Source organism: Copadichromis virginalis, linkage group LG2, assembly GCF_057382275.1.
Source record: "Copadichromis virginalis isolate Kocher_CV1m ecotype Utaka linkage group LG2, C_Virginalis_male_GT1.1, whole genome shotgun sequence".
In the NCBI taxonomy this organism is placed as follows: domain Eukaryota; kingdom Metazoa; phylum Chordata; class Actinopteri; order Cichliformes; family Cichlidae; genus Copadichromis; species Copadichromis virginalis.
The window spans coordinates 29,844,434-29,870,936 of NC_140619.1; the positions used below are offsets into that span (position 1 = coordinate 29,844,434).

Below are 26,503 nucleotides of genomic sequence, written 5' to 3' on the forward strand. Positions count from 1 at the left end.
TCTTTACTATTCAGCCTCTTTTGACTCAGCTGGCAACTTTCAGACAACGTCCTATACTTTACCAAGATACAAACAGGCCCAGCCTTCACTGACCATGTTTCCTGTGGTAAATACAGACCATCCAGGATGCGACTGCTTCACAGTTTTTTAATCTTAACTACTGAACACAGTTGTCATTGGTTTCCATTGATCACAATAGGCAGGATGTAGCTATAATAGAACTGCAGAGAGAGAAGAGAGAGAAGTTGTTTATCAATTTAGTGACACTAAAATTCCAAACCAAGTCATGTCATTTTATTGTCCAACTAATTAATGGACTTTAATTTTTACATTTGAATAAAATTAACCAAAAAAAAAAAAAGAAGTTAATGAAAAATTTGATTCCAATTTAACACAGACATGACAGTCATTATAATTTATAATTAAGCTATAAATATTTTATTTGAGACATTTAAATAACATATTACTTGCTCAAAACACATTTACAGACATTAATGATTGTTGTGTTGCTCAGTGAGTTTTAAAAGTCCAATTTGTTGAGGTTACATGTTTCAACATAAAAGAAACGTTTGTCACTGTAACCACAAGGAAATGAAGCAGCAGCAAGGGTCACTACACAAACCACAGGTGCAGATGCAGCTTTTAGCATGAAGAGCGTTGGTTATATTTTGACCCTTCCCTATAATTAGCGGTCCAACGGTATGTTGCATTCATGTCCATAACAGTCTTACTGCTTTAGAAATCATTACAGCAGTATTATAGGGGTATACTCTCTCACATGTACTCACCTGTTACTTTTCCTTTTCCATAACCAACACTGGTACCAAAAAAAACAAAACAACTTCATGATCTCCCTGCCATGCTTTCCAGGTCCCAGATATCATTGATCTCCATTTCGCAGTTTCTCCCTTGCTCTGTTGCATCTATCCTGCTGTGCTGAACCCCTTGAGTTGGCCTCCTGTATCCATTTTTTCATGATAGGATCGGATTGAAACACAAACATGGTCTGTAATTGCCAATACAACTAACCCTTTAAATACATGATGAGCTGGCGTGTTGAGTTTTACCTGACCTCTTATGTTGCTTCACTTCTCTGTACACAACAGACAGTGTTATCAGGAGCACAGACTGGGATGATGACTGTTTTCAGATTAAAGCTGTTTCTCTCTATTCAAGTGTGGAATTTGGTAACAGTTTAAAAGTAAGTATTATTAAAAAGCTGTAGATACATAGCTGCTTCGGCACACCTCCATTGTTTTTTTTTTTTTAAGGTAAAGGGTTATTAATAGGACAGATTTAATCTTGAGATTTTAGTGCTTAAATCTAACAAAAAGCTGATATAAGTAAAACTAAACTGTGTGAAACAGAAAATGCACACAAAAGTAGTAGCCTTCAAAGTCTGTGTAACTGTTTCCAACATAAAAGGTCCAGCTAGGTTTTTTATCACGTAATGTATGATCTTGGAATATCAGGCTGCAAATGCAAAAAACAATGTGCACTTTTCTGCGCATTTTTCACAGATACTGTAACACAATTAATTTTGTCAATAATGAGACTGTCTGCTTTACTATCAGTATCAATAGTAGGCTTGGAGAATATTTTCACCACTGACTATCATGCTTACTTTAATAATCCTAAATGCTCAACACAAAGTAGTTATTAGCCTTTGGAGCCAAAGATTATTGAAAGAGATGTGAGATCTGTAATTATAAGGATAGCTCACTGAAACCTTTGTTTTTTGTTTTTGTTTTTTTTATTTTAAAAATGATGCAAAAAGTCAACGAGATTAAAGTATTAAATATTTAATAACTTTAGAGCTTTGTTCATCAGTAATGCTGATAGGATGTGGATGTGAAACAGACTCCAAAGACATCAGTAACACAATAATTATCAACATCATTCAACCATCTCAAAGTTTATGTTAGACGTGCATTTCAGTATATCTAAATATTTCTGTAAATTACCAAATGCACAATGATACAATCTTAAACAAAAAAGAATAATGTCACTGTCTCCAAATTTATCTCTACATGTGCATTTTGTTGTTTATCTAATATTGACATTGAATAAAAAAGCAAGAACATAATTATAAAAGCATAGTTGAGCTGATTAAATGTTATCTTGACTCTGAAGATCTCTTTGATATTCGTGCTGAAGCTTATTGTCAATTTACTGTCCAGTATTCAAAGCATTTATAGGTTGTTGTAAGTGAAAAAAGGCTTCCACTGTGTTGCGCATGTGCCCATAGATCCAAAACTGATGCTTATTTTAATCACTATAAAAAGTAGTTTAGCAGTGCACAAATCTACAATACTCTAAGGTTTTACTGTGTGATGTTTCATGAGATGTTATGATTTGGTGGCATATAAAGAAATCTGATCTGATTTGTGTTTAAATGTATAAAGAATGTGTGTTTGTTTAACTGCCAGTACTGCTTAGTAGTGATGACACCAAATAACACAATGTGTTTGATTATTCTTTAAAAATAATAATTCTATAAGAGAAGCTGGAATTTGGATGTTTTATCACTGCCCAGAGTACTGGTTGCACTGCAGTCATGCAACAGTTTAATCTGATGATTAATTTCCACAATTACAAAGTCAAAAACTAGTCAATTTCAAATTAAAAGAAAGTCCCTCATTACAATCACAGTCTTTGTTCCATCAGACCTTCAACAAAATACAAATGCAGAAAACACATACAGTGCTTCTGTAATTAAATATAGAGAGAATCTAAGACTCTAAGACTGGATGCATTGATGCCCTGTCGTAATTTGGAACTCGAAGTACCGGTAATGAAAATCAATATTAATGAGCTTTGATGATTAGTCTGATGTGAAATCACATTAAATGAAAAACCTTTAGGTATCTTTCCATCACCTTCTCCTCCATGGACTTTCAGTGTTGCAGCCCACCTAAACTCAGCAATCACTTAAATTACCTTTATGGGCCTTGGCATACAAGCAATCACCTCCTGTCGGTTTTGTGTGCCTACATCGCTTTTTAGTCTTGACTTGGGCATATTGTGTCTGACACCTTCACTGCTGCTCTTTGCTCCACTTCGTCATCTTCTTCCTCTGCAGAGTAACAAGAAGATAAAATAAAGCTCAGTAAGTCATTAATACAATAGTGTGACTTGTGCAGATTGACAGGAGTTAAAAAGAAACAGGAAATGATAAACATTTTTTAATGTCATTTCAGATTCTGAGCAAAAATCACACACAAACTGATTTAAAATTGTCTTTTTTGTGAGTTCACATGACTTCTTTATCAACATGATCAGAATCAACCTTTTGGGATTTACTTAACTGAATAACTGAGCATGCATCAAGACATTCCTTATCAATATTTAAGAAAGTAAAACGGTTGTTTGTTTGTTTGTTTTTTTAAAAAAGCAAGAGCAAATTTTATTCTTTATATATTTAAATGTATTATCAATTTATAAAAAGAGCAATAAACAACCAGAGTGCAGTGAGCACAATGAAAGTTTTGTACCTTCTTGTCTTGCAGATATGTTGTTTTGTTTCTTCTTCTGAAAACAGATGACTGCTATACCCACAACTAAGAAAATCACGAGTGCTGAGAGGACACGAACCATCAATAGCAAAATTACTGCTGCAAAAATAAATGACATAAAAACAAATAAGTCAACAAATGAAGAAAACAACAAAGAAAATAAACATCAGTGAATCCACTTCATAAAACTCCATTTTTATTTGCTAAAGTACCAGTCATCATTGCTGACATTTTGATTTCATGAGATCAGTTGGGTTAAGTTAACTGGTTAATGTAAATATCCCATAGGTATGAGTGGAAATGGTTGTCTGTCTCTCTGTGTTAGCCCTAAATCAGTCTGGGGACCTGTCAAAGGTGTAGCCTGCCTCTTGCCCTAAGATAGCTGAGATTGACTCCAGCCCTCTCCACCACCCTGATAAGCAGAATGGAATGGATGGATATGATATTTGTGCCCTGTTGACTAATGTGCAAACAATAGAAATGAGCAAACAATCGAAAGATTTATGAAAACCTTACAGTGCCCATAATAAACACAAATTGCTATTTAGCTTTTATTAATAATGTGTTCACTCACCACAGATAGATATTTTCTCTTCTTTGAAGACATTACTGACGTTGTTCCTGACTGAGCAGACCAGATCTCCTGAGACGTGCTGTTTCAGAGTGATGATGTTTGTCTTATTATTTCCAGAAAGGAGCTCAGCATCTGTCAGTGTGCGTCCATCCAGAGTCCAGCTGTACTGAAGACTGTCCCCTCCCTCAGAGAAGCAGGACACCCTCCTCTCTCCCAGGGACAGACACTCAGAGACCAGCAGGACAGAGGACACAGGAGCTGAGACAAATAGACACAGATGACTATTGATTTTAAGATGCGCGTTATTATTTATATTGTCCAATGAAGAACAGGGAAAATACAAAATACATGAAATTTTGTGAAATATATAAATTACCAAAAAACTATTATGTGTGTGTTTTTATATATATATGTATATATATATATATATGTGTGTGTGTGTGTGTGTGTGTGTGTGTGTGTGTGTGTGTGTGTAATTGTTGTCAATTTCCCATAGAGGATAGTTATTATTGTTATTTTTTTATTATTATTAAAGTATTTTAACATTTAATATTTACTATTAATGTTTACCTTGAATACAAAAGGTTAAAAAAATATGTTTAGATTTTACATCAAAATCTAATTCGTTATAGTCTCAAATGAAAAATAAATTTCACAATGTTAAATTTCTATCTACAAATTGTCATCATTTCCCAATCGGAGAAAAATTTACTCTCATTATTTACCTTTAATAAACAACTGTAAAGTCTGCTCGCCTGTTGATCTTCCATCTGAATCAAAGGTTTGAAGGGTATAATTACCACTGTCATTCCTGCTCAGGTCACTGAGCCTAAATGTCCCATTAAAGGGGAGAATGACTGATCTATCTTGTACTATATTAGAAATAACCTTATTATTTCTGACATCTAGTATTTTTAATGAATTCTTTAACAGTTTGTATCTTGTTATTTTTGAGGTGCTGTCCATCAGCTGGATGTCCACAGTTCCTCCCAAAGCTCCATAACACAGAGCTCCATCCTGTCTGCCATCACAGTAAGTTTCCACACCTGCAAATAAACAGAAAAAATAAACAAAATAAACACAATCAAAACATTGACAATTTTCATTGTTCAATGCCCTCCAAGTAGTAGTTGCTGTCGGTCACTGTAGCTTTACAGTCACATCATCATCAAATAGAAAAAATGTTAAATGTTGTACATAACCTGTAGCCTTTCTACAAAAAAACAAAAACAAACAAACAAACAAAAAAACCTTTTAATGGATTAATATCAGTTATTCAGTGATTTTCCAAAATGGGAAAAACAGAGGATTAAGCAAAGGATAGTTTTAGATTTACTTTTCCATATAATTTGATAACTAAAATTCTCATTGCTATAATTAATTTAACCGCATACTCATGTTGAAGTTATCTCAGAATGAGGTATTATTGTTTTTTTAAACAATAATGCATCTGGCAGGAGTTTTTTTTAAACACAAATACCATTAACTGACCTCAGTACAGGTCTTCAGAACTTTTTTTGTTTCTTTCATCGTTTCTCATTCAAGCTTGTTCTTATTTTTGAATCTTTTTTATTCTTTCTGTGCAGAAGCTACTTAAGAATTGTGCTATGTAAAAAAAAGTACATTATATTGTTATACCTCACCAAACAACACCAGAGATGATAGCTGTTAGACACCCAAAAAAAGCTGCATGGAAAACTTGTGTGAAAGCAGCACAATCACAACCACATCTACTATTATACTTGTGCTTGACACTTTAATTTTCTCATTGGTGCAGCTAATAATGATTGGTGACCAAGTGGAAAGCTTCAGTATGACTTTAAAGCATAAAATTTAATATTAAATCAGTAATATTAATAGCAGCCCATGTGTAACTAAAATAACTGGTAATACTAATAGATACACAGATGTTATATCACACATTCTGTTCATTCACTTCAAGAATCTGGAAACCTTAAACATTAAAGTTGTGTCTGAGTGTGGATATATGTTTTTCCTTTGAAATTCTGTTATATGTTGCACAAGTGATGTACACTGTGCTTTGCAGTTCTACTCAGATGGCGTTTATATGATTTGTGATAAACTTTACAATAACTTTAAAACTATAAAATCATAAGTAACTTACATAACTTGCCTTCACCTTTGCCATTGTCTTTAACACCCAGGGTGAAATTAATGTTTTTCTCTAGGACTCCATTGGAATTAAAGACCTCAACAGTATATTGACCTGAATCATTCCTCCGCATGTTTGTGATCTTGAGTGTCCTGTTCTCGATTATAAACTGTAGTCTGTTGTTAAATTCCTTGTCTGTTGTTGTTATTTTTTCTTTCTTCAGACTGAACACAGTTATGTTCCCCATGGGAAGTACCTTCAAAAACTTCATTTCACAGCCACTAGCATTAGTCATCACTTGGATATACACAGTTCCTTCAGTCAGAGGAGTGCACGGGCATGTGTTCTTGGTGAGATTACATGTGGTCTCACCAACTGGAAAGAAAGCTGGAAAAAATGCATTCAAAAGATTGTGAGTTTAAATTATTCACACTCCAAATGTACATTTTTGGCATCATTTTGAGGACAATCTTACCATGAGTTCCTGATACTACTAGCAAAAGGGTGAGAAACTGCTCCATGATCCTTATTCATCCACGCTGTGGTTTGAATCTTGAAAAGTAAATTAAAAAAAATGCACTTTAAAAATGAAATGACATTAACAGGAGGTTTCTTCCTGTTAAAAGGGAGTTTTTCCTTCCCACTGTTGCCAAAGTGCTTGCTCATAGGGGGTCATATGATTGTTGGGTTTTTCTCTGTATCTATGAAGCGCCTTGAGGCGACTTATGTTGTGATTTGGCGCTATATAAATAAAATTGAATTGAATTGAATTGAATTATGAGCAAATCTGGTTATAAATCTGGTGGGACCTTTAGTTCACACTGAAACAGTAAATGGGTGATGATGTAGACACAGTATTTTTGTAAAAAGAATAAAATAAGCTAAACTGTCTTACTTCTTCTCATTTTCCTCTTCCTGTTTTAATTGTACTTGCAAAACTGAGTCTAGACAACACTGTGTCACTAAAGCGAAACTTTTAAAGGGTGATTATCATACAATATCTCTTGTTTACGGCCGTCTTGAGTTTTCTTCCTAGAAAGCACAGGCAACAATTCACAAATAGTGTAGAAGTGTCCTTCTACACCAACTCAAAGCTACTTTAAAGTAGCTTTGAGTTGGTTTTCAACTTTTGTTCTCAGCTTTGTGTTTATGTTTTTGGCACTGATCACCACCTGCACTCATGTATATATCTATCTATCTACTTAGCACTTTTAATTCTTATTCTCATTTTTATTTTCATGTCTATTTAAGCTTAATTTATAACAGTATTTATAACAGTATGTTTGCACTGAAGCACCGCAGCAATTTCCTAATGTTGTAAACCCGCTCAACATTTGGCAATAAAACCCTTTCTGATTCTGATTCTGATTCTGATGTATAAAACACAGGATATCGAAATGTATTCAGTAACTGTTCTGTCACACTGACTGCAGGTTATAAATAAGTAAACACAGCTCACCTTAAGAGTCTCCTATAGCATCACCTACACTCCAAACATAGCTTCTATGCTTCTTCTTTACTATTCAGCCTCTGTGGACTCAGCAGGCAACTTTCAGATAAGCTCCTTTATTTTACCAAGATGCAAATAGGCCCAGTTTAGAATGACCATGTTTCCTGTAAGTGATCGGCTTCAAATAAACTGTACTCAGTTTTCATTGGTTTCCATTGCTTGGTGTTACTGATCAGATTCAGATAAGAATGCATAAACTCACACGAGGCAGGATGTAACTACAATAGAACTGTAGAGAGAGAAGTTGTGTATCAATTTAGTGACACTTAAACTCCCAAAACCAGTCGTGTCATTTTATACTCCAACTAATAATCCAGTTTCACTGAGACTGTAATATTTTCTTTTAAATAGATATAACCCCAAAAAAGAAGTTTACAAACAAATTGATGCCAGTTTAACACAGACATGACAGGCATTATAATGTATAATTAAGCTATAAATACTTTATTTGATACATCTGAGCTTAATTGCTCAAAACACATTTACAGACATTAATGATTGTTGTACTGCTCAGTGTGCTGAGGTTAGATGTTAGGTTTTAACATAAAAGAAAAGATTGTCATTGTAACCACAACAGTAAGGGTCACTACACACACGACAAGCTCAGATGCAGCTTTTACCACGAAGAGCCTCTGTATGTTTCTTCTTGCTTATATTCTGACCCTTCACCATAGTATACTTTCACACTCTATCTGTAGTTTAGAACGATCTTCACATATACTTTTGAGAAAGAACATGCAACAACTTAAGTAGTACGACAGTAAACACACTGATTTGCGCAATCTCACAGCTGTATATCAAAATGTCAGAGGATCCAGTCAGTTCCCCCCCTGAGAGAATGAACATCTTCAGCTACAACTACAACTCGATCTTGTAGCACTTTGGCTTAATAGTAAAAATACGTTTTCATGTGTCCTGACAACAAAAAGAACAACTCTTGATTTTGTAGTCATGTCATAAATTCTATTGATAGTGATTAATGTTGAGTTTCCTGAAAAATTTAAAAAATTTAAAATAATGTTTTTGAGATTTTTAGTTTGTGAAATTGCTGATTTAATGTTTATAATTCACAACCTTATGAAATGGCAAAGGAAACTCTTCACACCTTCTTAGCAGAAAGGAGAAATATACATGCAAAGTGATCAAATACATACATTCACACTGTGGTGTTATTTCACACTTGTCTAACACCCATGCCTTTGCTTTGTAACTTTTCTGTTGCAGAGCTCAACTCACTCGCTCTCTTCTGGCTCAATTCCTTCACCCAACACTGGTTGTCTATGGTTTGAAGACATATTATGCTTTGAATTTCAGTCTTACATAGCTTTTCTTCTATAGGTATCATTTATTTCAACTACTGGCACGTTATTAACAAAGAGTTTTACTGAGTACAGACATTATGTATAAACAACAGTAACCCCTTGGTAAACCAGTAGAGGGAGACCTCACACCTCTGCATACTGATGATAGGTTTTTGTTCAATGAAACAGCCCACAGTTGAAATGTCAGCAAAGCTTAACAGGATAAGCTGATGACACAGTACAAAGACAGTTAACTGAACAGGAAATAAAATGCTGTCAAAGATTTCACATCATTACTGCTTGAAATATTGATAGAAACAGGCCAAAAATAACCACAAACAATATTTTTGTTAGCAGATAATTAATAAATTCATATTTTATCAGTAGTATTCTGTCACGAAAAGCAAAGCAATTTAAAGCTACTTTGATATCAGAAAGCACTGCTCCTCGCCCGTCAGTTAATAAGTGCATCTATCCTTGACATTACTGCCACCTTGTGGCTACAGTCATCTGTCAAAGCTGTGCTTATTTCATCTCATAGCAAAGTGTAGCGCAATCTGGTTACTGTGAATGATAACTGGAGCTGGGCAAACTGAGAGGTCAGTAACGTGTTCCTGGTCATTTGCGCATGTACTTTGTAGATAAACTTTTGGTCTGTAAACTGATGGTAGATCTGGTAGAAACTTGCCACACAAGCTTCCAGTGGCTCTGCTTTCCCTGTTCTGAGATCAGTTCTGACCTGCACTTCATATGGAAATACAGGTAGCATCAGGAAGTAAACAGGCTTCTTTTTTTTTTTTTTTTTTTTTTTGAAAAATCAAGATGTAGGCCTGTGTTTCTGAGCTAATAAACAACTGCCACTACAAACACAAAATATGAAGCTTCACATTAAACACATAATAAAGTATTTAAAATTAGCTCAGCCTGTATGCACCAAAAATATTAATCAATTTAACACTGATGGGAAACACTTTTATGTAGAATAATAATTATTGTTGTTGTTGTTATTATTATTATTATTATTATTATTATTATTATTATTATTATTATTATTGATTTAAATTAAGCAATTATCCATCAATTATTTAATTTAATTTAAAAAACAACAAAAACTGTAATGGTCCTTGTGTCTCTTACCCAGTGTTTAAAGTTGGTTTTGGACTAATGATTCTTTCTGTTAATTTATGACTTAAGTGTTACTTCTTTATAGTTTAGTATTTTTCTAGTGTGTACTTTTAATATTCATTCTGTTTATCCCCACAAATGTGTGTGTGTCTGTTAGTCCCTGTTTAATTTTCCTTCTTCTTCTTCTTCTTCTTCTTCTTCTGTCGGTTTTAACGGCAGCTTGCATCCAAAGATGTTGCACTACTGCCATCTCCTGGCTTTTACTCTCACTTCACTTAAAAATCATTGGAGCCTCTTCTTAAAAAAAACAAAAAACACAAAAAACAAAAAATGTTCCATTCCACCATTCATCTCAAACCTCAGCACTCTCCTTTGACTTACATACTTCCTGCAATTAATAAACACATGTTCAACCATCTCCATAGCATTACACCAATCCCATAACCCAGTCGGATGTTTCCCAATCCTAAAAAGAATACCATTTAGAAAGCAAAGGCTCTTCACTTTCCTCTGACACTGTAGCCACGTTCGCCTTTTCCCTCGTTCAGCCATTTCTTTGGCAATGCACTCGAACACAGCCCGGAAAAGAATTGTCTCCCTATGGTAATCAAGTCCAAAACCTCAGTTTCTGTCCATTGACTCCCTCCGTCTCCAGTTTCCGCCGCCATGCTTTCTCGTTTGTCTTTGCTGATAATTGGTGTCTGTCTTGTGTAAGTGACGTAAAAGATGGATTGAATGATCATGACCATGAACATGACCATCCAAACAGCAGTCGCTTTCTAAAACATCAGATATGTATCGGACTCAGTACCACATACGAAAGTGACATAGGTGGGATTTGAAAATATCGGATTTGTGCTGTCCACACTGTCATACCATGATCGTATATGGGTCGCATAGGGTCAAGAAAGTCGGATTTAATGCGCTTTCGCCTGCAGTGTGAACGTAGCCTAAGTCTTGTGTCCAACCTCTGGCACCCACACAGCCACCATGATAAAAAAATACTAACATATGTGCTTAATGTCTTTTTGGAATATATTTCAAGTAGACAGATGAAATGCAATTGCAAAATAAATAATACATGAAAGAAGGAGACAAAGATCTTTCTCTGATTTTCCACTTCGATTATATTTTGCTGGATTGCTGTTCTTGAATAATAAAAACACAAAAAACATATTGACATATACTAAAAATATACTAAGCTGTCAATAAAATGTGGAATGAAAAAACCCCCACTAATGCTTATTTACAAGCCTATGAGGACACATGAGAAATGTACAACAGGTGAAAAGTGACACTATGTGTTGGAGTGAGAACTCAATGCAATCATCAAAACAGAGTTATCTGGATATTCCATCCTTTGTGGGACAGCAGGGCCCTCCAATATTGTTTTTTTCTTCCAAGCGAAATAGAGCGAAATTCCACTTAATGATATAATTACCACAGCGGCTTTCAAACCAAACACGAACCAGGAAGCACCTGTGCAGAAAAACAAAATATTTATGACAAGTTAGAGCGGTGAAAGAAGAGTCATTGTAGAATTTTGCTTATATACCATACTTTATAAGACAAAGGGAAAAAAACCATGAATTAATCCCCTTCATCAGAGTTAATCTTCCCTCTTTAATAATACCTTGGGTCATTATTGATGGCAGTTTAATCAAAGCGGATTATTTGACACTATGTTATTCTCCTTACCCACTGCAGTTTGTGTGGCCGTGGAAGGGTCTCCTGTTGGTTCGGGACAAAGGGTATTACTGGACTTATGCACCCACCCTGACATCTGTGTCCCATTAAATAATGAGCAGCTGATGAAAACAAAGCCTATGAGCAGATAAAGAGATAACTTTTAAAAAAAAATTACACTAAGAATCAGCTTTTATCAGTATTGTTCTCACTCACCACAGGTAGATATCCTCTCTTCTTTGAAGGCATTACTGACATTGTTCCTGACTGAGCAGACCAGATGTCCTGAGACGTGCTGTTTCAGAGTGATGATGTTTGTCTTATTATTTCCAGAAAGGAGCTCAGCATCTGTCAGTGTGCGTCCATCCAGAGTCCAGCTGTACTGAGGACTGTCCCCTCCCTCAGAGGAGCAGGACACCCTCCTCTCTCCCTGGGACAGACACTCAGAAACCAGCAGGACAGAGGACACAGGAGCTGAGAGAAACACACAGATGAGTTTAGATTTTAAATCAGAATCTCTGTCTTTTTCTATAGTCTCTAAAAAGAAACAAGGAAAGAACAAAATACATGTATTTGATATTTTGTGATATATTATTTAGTTTGCCAACAGAACAGAAAAAATACCTTGAATAAACAACTGTAAAATACGCTCGTCTGATTTTCTTCCATCTGAATCAAAGGCTTGAAGAGTATAATTATCACTGTCACTCCTGTTTGATACTAGGGCTGCTCGATTATGGCAAAAATGATAATCACGATTATTTTCACTGAAATTGAGATCACGATTATTTGACGATATTTATTTAACCCTTTAAGACCTACTATAGAACCAAGTCCACCAGAGCTTATATTATTTTTTTTACATGCTGTAGTGCCATTTGTGGGAGCATTTCAAGTTGCTATACATCAATACAACTGTTATAGCCCATATTTTAATAATATGTATGCATTAAGTCCATAGTAATTACATAAATTGCAAAAAAGTGCAATAAACTACAAAAAAAATTGAAAATCGCTTTTGTTTTGTTTACATATATTTCTACTTGGAGAAATTTAAGAGGCTTATCCCTCAAAACTTTAAATACAATAAAGTTGCAAAAAATAGTTTACAACAACAGGAAATTTATTTTGAGTGTCTTCATAGTTTTATTTTGGAGATACAGTTTTTATATACTGCAGGAAAAACAAAAAACAATCCTATGATGCAAATTTGCAAAGAAAACAGCATGTGCATCAACCTTTATTAGTCCCACACGTGGGAAATTTGTTTTGTCACAGCAGGAAGTGGACAGTGCAAAAGTTATGAGGCAAAAATTAGAATACAATAAGAATAAATACAGTACACAACTGTACAGAATAGAATAAAATAAAATACTATATACAGTAGAATAAAATAAAATAAATATACAATAAGATAAAAATAGAATACAAATACAAATACTATATACAACTGAGTAAAAATACAACGATGACAGAAAGGATTATTGCACTTAGTATTATTGCATATGTATGGATGTGTGTGCTTGATCAGTTAAAGTCTTTATTATGGAGTCTGACAGCAGTGGGGAGGAAAGACCTGCGAAATCTCTCCGTCCCACACCGTGGGTGCCGCAGTCTCCCACTGAAGGAGCTGCTCAGTGCTGTCACAGTCTGCTGCATGGGGTGGGAGATGTTGTCCATCAGGGATGACAGCTTAGCCGCCGTTCTCCTGTCACTCACCACCTCCACTGGGTCCAGAGGGCATCCTAGAACAGAGCTGGCCCTTCGGATCACCCTGTTCAGTCTCTTCCTGTCCCCAGCAGAGATGCTGCCGCCCCAGCAGACCACACCATAAAAGATAGCAGAAGCCACAACAGAGTCATAGAATTTCTTCAGGAGTGGGCCCTCCACTCCAAACGACCTGAGTCTCCGCAGCAGGTACAGCCTGCTCTGCCCTTTCCTGTAGAGGGCGTCTGAGTTATGAGTCCAGTCCAGTCTATTGTTCAGATGAACACCAAGGTACCTGTAGCTGTCCACAGCCTCAATGTCCATACCTTGGATGTTCAGTGGTTGCAGTGGAGAATGCTTGTGCCTGCGGAAGTCTACCACCAGTTCCTTGGTTTTACTGGCGTTGATCTGGAGGTAGTTCAGCTGGCACCAGTCCACAAAGTCTTGGGAAGTGTTACGAACAGCTGATGGATCGGCAAAGCGTGTTTCTGGAATATTATGTTTTTGTTCCTGCAAGCGCTTTTTATGCAATTTTTGCAAAGCTATATGTGGAAGGAAACCGTGACCGAGGACAAGCTGATGGCATCAGATGTAAGTACAACTCCTCCGGTTTCATATGCAAAACAAATTATTGCGCTAGCTTACACGGTTCAGGTTCTACAGGGATTTAAAAATAGTTATGCAAAACGGAGCGTGCTGCTCTGACCGGATCTAAAGGGTTAACAATGACTTTAAAAAATAATATAAAATAGTGTGCAACACCACTGAAGTTTTTTTTACCTATCTTTTCAACCAACGGCAGTCACTCTCCTCTCCAAATAACTTCTGCTTAGCTTTCCGAGCTTCCCTCGGGTCCTCTTAATCAGCGGTCTCCAACCTTTTTTGCGCCACGGACGGTTTATGCCCGACAATATTTTCACGGACCGGCCTTTAAGGTGTCGCGAATAAATGAGGGAGGGGCCAATAATCGGCTCAGTCATTTTTAATGATCGTTGAAATTCCAGATCGTAATCGTGATTAAAATTCGATTAATTGAGCAGCCCTATTTGATACTATACAGAGTTGGAAAGTATTTGTACTTTGTTATTGTACTAAAGTAGAATTCTCAGGTATCTGTGCTTTACTTGAATAGTTTTTAAAAAATTTTGTTCTACTCCTTACATTTTCAACACAGGCTTTTTATTATTGGTTTAACATATTTGAGAGGAGTTATTATTTCTCATCAGTACATGCGTTCAAACATCAAACCGATTTGTGCCTAAGCAGTAACGCATGGAATACAATCCTGTTTGTGTGTTAATCACCAGGGGATGTCGCATAAAAAGAGATCAAAGAGGAAAAACTGTGTGCCACAGTCAAGGGTTCAAGTGGCAGAGGAAGAAGAGATGTTAGATATAAAGTCAAGGACTGCTCAGTGGTATTTACCCAATTTCGCTGTGCAAGAAACTGCACAATGACAATAAAAAGCTCTAAGTCTAAAAAATCTCTAAGTGTATTTGATCAACTGGAAATTAGAAGTTTACATGCAAGTCCTCATGTTTTTAAATCAGATTTATTAGGTCTTTGTATTATAATGATGATTTAAGTTCAAGTTTATACAGCTTTAGTCTTGTGTTCTTGTTTAGTGAGGCTCCTCTTGTGTCTTTGTCACACTCCTGTGTCGCTTGTGTGAGCCTGTGGTCTTATCTGTCTCCTTGTTTCTTCCCCCGCTCTTCTCCAGGTTTCTGTGTCACGTGTTTGTGTACTTCCTGTTTCATTTTGACAGTTGTTCGTCCCGAGATCAGTGCATTTGGTTTTGCTTCCCATGTGTTTCTTCTTCCCTAATCACCCTCATGTATATATTACATCCGTTTTCAGTGCGTTTGCTTATCCTTCCTTGTGTCTTTGTGTTTCCTTGGTTATTCCAAGCTGTTTTGATGTATTCCCTGTGTTTTAGGTTTTTTGTTTGTTTAGTTCTAGCTTCACAAGTTAAAGTTTTGAATGTTCTTCAAGGAGTTGGTGTTACTTTCTTACTTTGAGTACATTTCAAAGCTAGTACTTTTTTAAGCCATTTTAAATGTAGCAGGTTCCCAGTGTTTTTCTACAAGTCAGAACAAGTTTTTACATTTCATCTGTGAACTACATTTTAATGGTTTAATAGAGGTTGTTCAGTTGTTTTCCCAAAGGAAGGTGACTGTGCAAATGCAAGCTCTTTTAATATATTACTTATCTATGAATTTACTATTTATTAACCGATTTACTATAAAGCATTACCTACATTTTTTGGAATTACAAAGGTGCCCATCAAAAATGATGTCACTGAGTTTGTAACACAATATGAAACAGACACTTTTTTATAAGGCTGAAGCATCAGGTTACAAGTGCAAAAAATAATGCATCTGGCACTTTTTCAGCTACCATTGCACAGTTAACATTGTGGCTCAATACTTGATTAACCATTTCAGCTGTCAGGAAATCCAGATTGATACACTCCAAGTTGGTTTCTTCACTGAGCTTTGCTTTTTTATGGTTTCTGATTTATTATTGTGCTTATCTGTTATTCTTTCCAACCCTTTCTGTGAATAACCTTAATAAATGTTAATAAATGTGCCATGTAAATAAAGTTTATTGTTCTTATATACACGGTGTGCCATTTATATGGATACACTGTAATAACATGGGAATGGTTGGTGATATTAAAGTCCTATCTGTGGCACATTAGTATATGTGAGGGGGCAAACTCCTCAAGATGGGTGGTGACCATGGGGGCCATTTAGAAGTCGGCCATCTTGGATACAACTTTTGTTTTTTCAATAGGAATAGGGCCATGTGACACATCAAACTTATTGGTAATGTCACAAGAAAAACAATGGTGTGCTTGGTTTCAACGTAACTTTATTCTTTCATGTTTCTCTTTGTTCACAGCCATTGACATGTCAAAGAGGTTAACACGTGAGGAGCGGATCGAAATTGTGTTGATATCTGGTGAACGCAGTAACCGGGTCATTGCAGCAGATTTCAATGCAAGACACCCTACGAGACCACCCATCTCCCATACTACAGTCAGCAAACTGCTTGCTAAGTTTCGTGAAACTTGTTCAGTGTTGGATTTGCCAAAATGTGGACGCAAGAAAACTGTCACTAATGAAGAAACATCAGTGGCTGTCCTAGCTTCATTCAGCAAGAGCCCACAGCGTAGCACTCGCTGCATGTCACTGGAGAGTGGCATTAGTCGAACATCCCTTCGGCAGATTTTAGCTACTCACAAATGGCACCCTTACAAACTCCAGCTACTGCAGCGCGTCAACGAGGATGACCCAGATCGGCGCACAGAATTTGCAGAATGGGCAAAACAAAAATTGGAACAGGACCCTCAGTTCACGCAGAAAATTTTGTTCAGTGATGAGGCAAACTTTTATGTGAATGGTGAAGTTAACAAACAAAACCACCGCTATTGGTCTGACACTAACCCACATTGGACGGATCCCTCCAAGACTGTTGGAACAACAAAAGTGATGGTTTGTCCATAGTGGGTCCATTCTTCATCAATGAAAACCTCAAGGCCACTGGATATTTGAAATTGCTACATGATGATGTGTTTCCCTCTTTATGCACTGAAGCTGGCACGTTCCCTGAGTTTTTCCAGCAAGATGGTGCACCACCACATTATGGGTGCCAGGTCCGAGCATTCCTAGATGAACAGTTTCCTGGAAAGTGGATTGGTCATCGTGGGCCAGTTGAATGGGCCCCGAGGTCTCCTGATCTGACCCCCTTAGACTTTTATCTTTGGGGTCATCTGAAGGCAATTGTCTATGGTGTGAAGATACGAGATGTGCAGCACCTGAAACTACGGATACTGGATGCCTGTGCTGGCATTTCTCCTGCAGTGTTGCTATCAGTGTGTGAAGACTGAGAGAAGAGGGTTGCATTGACAATCCAACACAATGGGCAGCACATTGAACACATTTTAGGAGTGGTCAGAAACTTGTAAATAACTCATGAAAGAATAAAGTTACGTTGAAACCAAGCACACCATTGTTTTTCTTGTGACATTACCAATAAGTTTGATGTGTCACATGGCCCTCTTCCTATTGAAAAAACAAAAGTTGTATCCAAGATGGCCGACTTCTAAATGGCCCCCATGGTCACTACCCATCTTGAGGAGTTTGCCCCCTCACATATACTAATGTGCCACAACAGGACTTTAATATCACCAACCATTCCCATTTTATTACAGTGTATCCATATAAATGGCCCACCCTGTAGATTAAACCTCAGCACACCACCATAGCTGGTAGTGTCAGACACCAATCAAAAAGACACACTGAAAACGTATGATACTTATATAGTTCTGTTTAACTTTATAACAATTTCATAAATATACAATAAAGAGTAAGTTGCATAACTTGCCTTCAACTTTTCCATTGTCTTTAACATCCAGCGTGAAATGAATGTTTTTCTCTTGGACTCCATTTGAATTAAAGACCTCAATGCTGTATCGACCTGAATCATTCCTCTTCACGTTTGTGATCTTGAGTGTCCCGTTCTTGATTATAAACGTGAGTCTGTTGCTAAATTCCTTGTCTGTCGTTATTTTTTCTTTCTTCAGATTGAACACAGTTATGTTCCCCCTCGGAAGCACCTTCAAACACTTCATTTCACGGCCACTAGCATCAGTCATCACTTGGATATACACAGTTCCTTCAAGAATAGGAGAGCATGGACATGTGTTCGTCCTGAGGTCACATGTAGTCTCATCGCCTGGAATGAGAGCTGGAGAAGACGCATTCAAATGAACGTGAGCTTAAGTTATTCACACTTCAAATGGAAATGATTGGCTCCGTTCCTGGCAAATTTTCTACTATAATACTTCTTCTTCACTGCTTAAAGTACTAATTTAGTGCAGCTAACACTAATCAATGACCACGTTTAACAGTCCAATGTCCCTTTAAAGTTAAAGATTAAATTATGAGTATGGATACCATGTGTGGTGAAAATAACTGGAAATACCAATAGAAAGACAAATACTATATCACAAAATTTTTCATTCATTCTCTTCAAGAATTTGAAAACATTGAGCAGCATGAAACATTTGCATCTGTCTTTGTAGTTTTTTTCCTCAGATCTTCTATCATTTGTTGGACAAGTGATTTGTACGGTTTTGCAGTTTTAGTGCAACATGATGCTTATATTTCTGATTAACTTTATAATAACTTCAAAATATATAACTTGCCTTCAACGTTGCCATTGTCCTCAACATCCAGGGTGAAATGAATATTTTTCTCTTGAACTCCATTTGAATTAAAGACCTCAATGCTGTATTGACCTGAATCATTCCTCTTCAGGTTTGTGATCTTGAGTGTCCCGTTCTTGATTATAAACTGTAGTCTGTTGTTAAATTCCTTGTCTGTTGTTATTTTTTCTTTCTTTATATTGAACACAGTTATGTTTCCCTTGGGAAGCACCTTCAAACACTTCATTTCACTGCCACTAGCATCAGTCATCACTTGGATATACACAGTTCCTTCAAGAATAGGAGAGCATGGGCATGTGTTCGTCCTGAGGTCACAAGTAGTCTCATCAACTGAAACGTGAGCTGGAAAAAAGGCATTCAAAAGAACATGAGCTTAAATTATTCACACTTCAAATGGAAATGATTGGCTTCATTCCTGGCAAATTTTCTACTATAATACTTCTTCTTCACTGCCTAAAGTACTAATTTAGTGCAGCTAACACTAATCAGTGACCATGTTTAAAAATTCAGTGTCCCTTTACAGTTTAAAGTTAAAGATTACATTATGAAAATGGATACCAGCCCATGTGTGGTGAAAATAACTGGAAATACCAATAGATAGACAAATACTATATTGCAAAATTTTCCATTCATTCTCTTCAAGAATTTGGAAACATCAAGCAGCATGAAACATTTGCATCTGTCTTTGTAGTTTTTTCAGTAGATCTTCTATCATTTGTTGCACAAGTGGGTACTGTTTTGCAGTTTTACTGCAGCATGATGCTGTCAGGGTCCCTGTTTCTAACCGGTCGGTTCAGTGTGACTACACATGTTTTTGTTTAGATTTTTTGCTCCTGCTCTCTCTCTCCCTCCCTCACTGTCCCTCCTTCCTCCTACTGCCTGGGGAGAGCTCACCTGTGGGCTCCCTCCCTTGGCCCACGCACCTGTTCGTAATCTCACACCTGTGGCTCATCACTCGACAATGTTCCAGTAACTATATAAGATGTCAGCTCTGTGTTTCTCGTCACTGGACCGTTGCCAACTCTTGTCAGTGTTAACCCCGGCCTTGTTTATTCTCGTATCTCTAGCGATCTTCCCGTAGTAATCTTCTCGTATCTTTGTGAATAGATTTCCCTGGACCTGTCCACGTGTTACCTGCGTGACTGAGTGTGTGAGAATTGGAGCCAGCTTTGTGTTTCTTGTGGATTGGTGGAGAGTGAAGAGGAGCATGTGGCGTGGAGCGTGAATGGAGTGTGGACCTAGGAGCGTGGACCTAGGAGCGTGTGTTGGTGCAAGTGTCTTTCCCTGTTCGTGTGGATTCCCGGAATCTGTCTTTTCCCTCACTTTGTAAATAGCTCAACTGGTGTTTCTGTAAATAAACACTCTTTATTTTTCACGACCCAGAGCCTGCGCTTGAGTCCCTTCAGTCCCGTTGTGACAGATGCTTATATTTCTGATTAACTTTATAATAACTTCAAAATATATAACTTGCCTTCAACTTTTCCATTGTCTTTAACATCCAGGGTGAAATGAATATTTTTCTCTTGAACGCCATCTGAATTAAAGACCTCAATGCTGTATTGACCTGAATCATTCCTCCTCATGTTTGTGATCTTGAGTGTCCCGTTCTTGATTATAAACTGTAGTCTGTTGTTAAATTCCTTGTCTATCATTATTTTTTCTTTCTTCAGATTGAACATAGTTATGTTCACACTGGGAAGCACTTTCAAACACTTCATTTCACGGCCACTAGCATTAGTCATCACTTGGATATACACAGTTCCTTCAAGAATAGGAGAGCATGGACCTGTGTTCATCCTGAGGTCACAAGTAGTCTCATCAACTGCAACGAGAGCTGGAAAAAAAGCATGAAAAAACACAAGTTTAAATTATTAATCCTAAAAATGTATATGTTTGTCATCTTTATGAGGAAAACCTTACCGAGTGTTCCTCCTGCTAATAGAACAATGATAAGAAACTGCTCCATGCTCTTCATTTATTGACTGGAAAATTATGAACAAATCCAGATATAAATCTGCAACAAACCTAAACCCAAACTGACAGGAAAAAGTAAATCGGTGACAACACATGATGTTTTCACTAAAACAGAAAAGAAACTATCACTTCTACTTGCCAGCACACAGAATAATGATACAGGCTGCTGTAGCAAACCGAAAGAAATATGTACCACATGTGAACAAATCATTTTCCTCCACTATTTCAATAACTAAGTTTAAACAACACTGAATTGGTCTTCACATAATGTATACTTTTGAAAACGACACACAAAAGCTAAAATCACAAGTTCATTCATAAGTATTACAAAAGTTCTTGTGAGGAGAGCTATACTGCTTAGTAAGCTTCATGGGTGTGCTGAAGAGACATTTTTATTCAGAAAGGATGGGACAATAATATTTCACTCAATACCTAGCCTGTATTAATTCATTAGCGCTTCATCAGTGTTACATAAACAATATATAAAGAATAAAATGTAGACAACCAGGTAAAAAGCAGCTTGTTAAAAGGATGCAAATCTTTGCCCCAACATGAATCTGTGAAGCAATGCTGTCCAGATAATATTAAAACACAGATATCCATCAAAGCACACTGTAAAAATATTATTTTGATAAAAGGAAATTAAAATGTATATTTTAAGCTTTACATCACTTGAAATGTGCTAATAGAATAGAATAGGCATGTAATAACACAAAACATTGAGTTAAATGTCAGACAGTCTGTATGAATGTAGTGTAATTAAATACTCCAGACTCTGTACAGTTACACACAGTAAACATAAAACGTGATGGTGAACGTCAACAAAAGAAGGATGCATATAACTTACTTACATTTGAATGGATGACCAAGCTAAGGCAGTAATACACATGCAACCACTTAACTGGAACTGAGAAAAACTCATTCGTGAGAAAAAAAACAACCTACATGGGTACTTCCCGTATTACAGAGCAAGGATGGGATCTTCTATTCTGAAAGCGGTAATAAAAGTTACAATTATACAACTATGTCTATGCACATGTCAGGCAACATACTTGTGTACAGCTGGGTATCTCATCAGTTTTTACCCTGGGACAATCTGGCAAAAATACCAGTTTTTTACAAATAATCAGGCCAAAATATATTAAGCATAGAAATTAGGGTTTACGTTTTGGAGGAGATGTAAACAGAACATACAAACGCACACACACACACACACACACACACACATATATATATATATATATATATATATATATATATATATATGCATTAATGAATGATGAAGTTTGTAATGTGACATTATAATCACAGATGAATCAAAACTGCATATTCCCTTCTGCGATTTCAACTTGTTATCCTTGTCAAGTAAACATATTTTGATTTTGTGGGCGATTGTGGCTCAAGAGTTGGGAGTTCGCCTTGTAATCGGAAGGTTGCCGGTTCGAGCCCCGGCTTGGACAGTCTCGGTCGTTGTGTCCTTGGGCAAGACACTTCACCCGTTGCCTACTGGTGGTGGTCAGAGGGCCCGGTGGCGCCAGTGTCCGGCAGCCTCGCCTCTGTCAGTGCGCCCCAGGGTGGCTGTGGCTACAATGTAGCTTGCCATCACCAGTGTGTGAATGTGTGTGTGAATGGGTGGATGACTGGATATGTAAAGCGCTTTGGGGTCCTTAGGGACTAGTAAAGCGCTATATAAATACAGGCCATTTACCATTTACCATTTGTGAAATAATCCTTACCAGTTGATAATAAACACACTAGTTTCCACATACTCACAGCTATAGCTTATAAAATGGAACCAGCCAATATTTTTGAACTTATAATGTTCATTTTGGTAACACATTATAAGCAGTATTTTATTCAAGCAGATCCAAAATAATAATAATGAAAACATCACTAGAGCCGGTCAGATTTTCTCTTTGGGAGACCAAACATTTACCTGCAGCTAGGAGATCAATCTTTTACAAACTTGACTCCTTGAGTGAAAACACATCTTCATAAGTTCCCACAACAATTTATTTACATGAATTTATTTATAGTGGATTAAAGCTTAAGATCAACACTTGCAACGTCCTGGTCTCACAGTACACAGGAGTATGCTGTGACCAGGGTGTGTGTGGCAGAGAAGATAAGCTAACAGTAAGGAGCTGGTGCCCTACATCAGTTGAGTTGAGTGGACAACATCAGAAGCATTGTTCATAGTTTGTAATAAAGAGTTACTCTGAGCTGGAAACGCTGCATCCTTTGCAGGTATGTTCAGGGACCAGATCAAGAAGTACATCACACATCACAGATAACATTTTTGTTAGCACTTTATTCTTAAAACAAATTCACAGTTTACTTTTTTACATTCTAAATCTACTTTTCTTGCCCCACTGATATAATTACTTATAATCTTGTGCATGCTGGACACTCAACTGTAAATCTTGATATTGTCAACTCTGCCACCTCCAGCTTTGTCTCTTGTTTCTGTCTCCAAATCAGCACTCCATCCATCATAGGAGGTCTTACTACCATCTTGGAAACTGTCCCTTTCATTCTAGCTCCAATATCCTTCTTTCAGAAATCACCCTGACACTCATCTTCACCCTCTCCACCCTGCCTGAACTTTCACCTACAGCTCTGTTGTGCATCGTCCATTGTTTTGAATGGCTGATTCAAAGATTTAAATGAGTCAAAGATCCTTTGTTGTTTCCTTTATTACGCAGTCACATAACGGAATTGCATGTGGTCAGCTTAATACCAACTAGTATACAAAGCACAGAAAGATACATAATATATAAATATACAGAACAGGAAAATACGGTAGCATTGTAGTTACATGTTCCAAAGTGCAGTTGTCCTGTGTGTGTGTGTGTGTGTGTGTGTGTGTGTGTGTGTGTGTGTGTGTGTGTGTGTGTGTGTGTGCACAGGGGGTGATAGAGTTCATTGTTCTAGGGGAAAAAGTGTGCTTCAGTCTAATGCTTCTTGCTTAGTCCTAAACCACCTTCAAGAAGGCAGACGGACAAACAGTCATTTACTCAAGTGTGTGGGATTTGCACCAAAGCAGCTGGTTTTCTTCTGGACACAGCAAGCATACACAGAGTCCCGATCTGGGAGAAGATTTCCCACAGTGCCCTGTGCTGTTCTCACTACCCTGGCCATGTCATTTCTGTCCTGTGCCGTGCAGCTGCCATGCCATACTGTCATACTACAATAGATGATGCTTTCTGTTGCATATCTATAGAAGTTTGCCAGCAGTCTAAAGAGCCTTTGCTGGGCCTTATTTACATTGATGCTTTATCACTGTTTCAAGTTTTTGCTGCACAGAAATTCATAGAAATGTTCACCACACTTTTTACTTTAATCATTTTCATTTAAAGGATGACTACAATCATGACCTTAATTCTATCAGAGCTTTAACACAATGCAAATGCAGACAACGCACATATTGCTTGTAATTAAACACGGAAGGAACCTAAAACTGGATGCATTGATGCTCTGTTTTAATCAGCTGAGCTTTGTGTATTTGCCTGATAATTAAAAGTGTCTTTAGGTGTCTTGATGTCACCTCCTCATGTGGACCTTCAGTGGTGCAGTCTGTATAAAGACACCGACCATTTAAATCACCTCATTTTACGGACTGTTGCATATAAATAATTATCTCCTGTTGGTTGAGTGTGTCGAGGTTGCTTTGGAAACTTGACCTGGGCATACTCCACTTCCACCTTTTTCTCTGCCTCTGCCTCACCCTCGCCCTCACCCTCATCTTCATCTTCACTCTCAATCTCGACATCGAACTCCAGCTCAATCTCGGCCTGCAAATTCACTGCTGCTCTGAGCTCCACTTGGTCATCCTCTTCGTCTGCAGAGTAGTAAGATCAAATTAAAACATTAGTTTGACTTCTGATTTTCACTGTCATTTCTGATTCTGACTAAAAATCACAAACACAATGCCTTTATTATCCATTTCTGAATTTACATGACAGCGGCATCAACATAGTCTTAGCAAAAATATGATACTTCTGAGTGAAGTAAAAATGAGGTTTTGTACCTTTTTCCTTTGTAGGTTTGTAGTTTTGTTTTTTCCTCTGATCAAAGATGATTGCTATACCAATAACTAATAAAATTAGCAGTGCTAAGAGAACACCACCGATCACTTGCAAAATACCTGCTTCTGAAATAAAGTGACATAAAAAACAAACAAGTAAACAAATGCATGTTTTTACTAATTTACTAATATACCATTACCGCTGACCACTTGATTTACTGATGTGATATCATTGTTTTACTGATTGCTCATTTTAATTGAATGTACCACAAACAGTCTGAGGATTTATGAAAGTACAAATAATCAACAAAAACTAATTATCAACCTTTTTTCATCACGTTCTCACTCACCACAGGTAGATATCCTCTCCTCTTTGGAGACATTACTGACGTTGTTCCTGACTGAGCAGACCAGATGTCCTGCGACGTGCTGTTTCAGGGTAATAATGTTAGTCTCATTATTTACAGAAAGGAGCTCAGCATCTGTCAGTGTGCATCCATTCAGAGTCCAGCTGTACTGAAGACTGTCCCCTCCCTCAGAGGAGCAGGACGCCCTCCTCTCTCCCTGGGACAGACACTGAGAGACCAGCAGGACAGAGGACACAGGAGCTGAGAGAAACACATGCAGATGAGTCTTTAAGTTGGCCTTTAATGAAAAACAGCAAAAGCAGAAAATTCTAAAGCTTACTAAAGCAATATTACATTTCTATTAAAAGGAATTACCTTGAATAAACAACTGTAAAGTCCACTCGCCTGATGCTCTTCCATCTGAATCAAAGGTTTGAAGGGTATAATTACCACTGTCATTCCTGCTCATGTTAGGAATCCTATATGTTCCATTACTGGGAGAAAAGACAAATCTTTGTCCTTCAGCATTAGGAAGAACTTTATTATTTCTGACATTTAGTATTTTTAATGAATTTTTTATCAATTGGTATTTTGATGTCTTTGAGGTATTGTCCATCAGTTGGATGTCCACATTTCCACCTAAAGATCCATAACACTGAGCTCCATGCTGTTTAATGTCACAGCAAGTTTCCAAACCTGCAAATAAAAAAAGTAAACAAAAGCAAAACTGTAAACTTTTGGAGTATTCAGTCCCTACCAGAAGGATTGCAGCAGCTTTTGCAAATGTTTACCTAAAACAATCGTCGATGTTTTGTGCCTACTGTCTGTCTCACTTCACACTATGTGAAGAAATATTTAGTGCTCATGCCGATGAGCACTACACAGGTTTATGACTTAAACACAGCAAGGGTTCTATTTTACTTGTGCTGATCTTTTTCAAAATGAAAATTTGGAAATTCTAACTGGAAAATCGAAACTCACAAATGAAAATGAAAAAAAAAAAGACTAAATTTAATTTAGCTGCTGTAGCTTCAGAGTTCTGCTGATATGCATGTTGAGTTACTGTCACACCATGATGATAATGAGGATGTGACACCAAGCCCATGCTTTTCTACAAGCATTTAAAATACCTGGTGTAAAATAAGGCTATTTTAATCCGTTATTAAGTGATTTTTCCAAAATGGAAACTGAGAAAAGCAAAGCTCTTGTAATCTTTTGTATTTTGACCTTTTACAGATTATTTAATGATTTAATTTCTCAAAGCTGTTTTTTACTGCATATTCATTTTGAAAGGATCTCAGAAAGAGGCATCAATATTTAAAGAAAAGCAAGCAAGTAAGTGGAAAGGTGCAACACACATCACATTAGCTGACACAGCACTTGGGCACTGA

At 37.0% G+C, this 26,503-nt stretch overlaps 2 protein-coding genes and 2 long non-coding RNA genes across 4 annotated transcripts; 1 reads left to right on the top strand and 3 right to left on the bottom strand.

The window, feature by feature from the left end:
- The first annotated feature begins 943 nt into the window (after positions 1-943).
- On the top strand, positions 944-4,478 carry LOC146717586 (uncharacterized). The gene is made up of 3 exons (XR_014923658.1): positions 944-1,004; positions 1,107-1,201; positions 4,207-4,478. It is a non-coding gene; the product is annotated as an uncharacterized LOC146717586 (long non-coding RNA).
- LOC146717587 (uncharacterized) lies at positions 3,033-4,177 on the bottom strand. The gene is made up of 3 exons (XR_014923660.1): positions 4,090-4,177; positions 3,495-3,614; positions 3,033-3,076 (listed from the first exon to the last, which is right to left on the bottom strand). It is a non-coding gene; the product is annotated as an uncharacterized LOC146717587 (long non-coding RNA).
- Positions 4,479-11,263: 6,785 nt separating the features above from the next.
- On the bottom strand, positions 11,264-20,777 carry LOC146717588 (uncharacterized). Its single transcript, XM_085467215.1, has 7 exons — positions 20,685-20,777; positions 20,236-20,598; positions 18,744-19,106; positions 17,997-18,283; positions 12,041-12,338; positions 11,837-11,962; positions 11,264-11,617 (listed from the first exon to the last, which is right to left on the bottom strand). Exons 1-7 carry the CDS (start codon positions 20,737-20,739, stop codon positions 11,436-11,438), a joined length of 1,674 nt encoding a protein of 557 aa, XP_085323341.1. The 5' UTR covers positions 20,740-20,777; the 3' UTR covers positions 11,264-11,435.
- Positions 20,778-23,351: 2,574 nt separating this feature from the next.
- On the bottom strand, positions 23,352-25,800 carry LOC146717589 (uncharacterized). The gene is made up of 4 exons (XM_085478352.1): positions 25,488-25,800; positions 25,116-25,373; positions 24,769-24,891; positions 23,352-24,579 (listed from the first exon to the last, which is right to left on the bottom strand). The coding sequence occupies exons 1-4, from the start codon at positions 25,726-25,728 to the stop codon at positions 24,341-24,343; spliced, it is 861 nt and encodes a 286-aa protein (XP_085334478.1). The 5' UTR covers positions 25,729-25,800; the 3' UTR covers positions 23,352-24,340.
- Between the last annotated feature and the right edge of the window lie 703 nt (positions 25,801-26,503).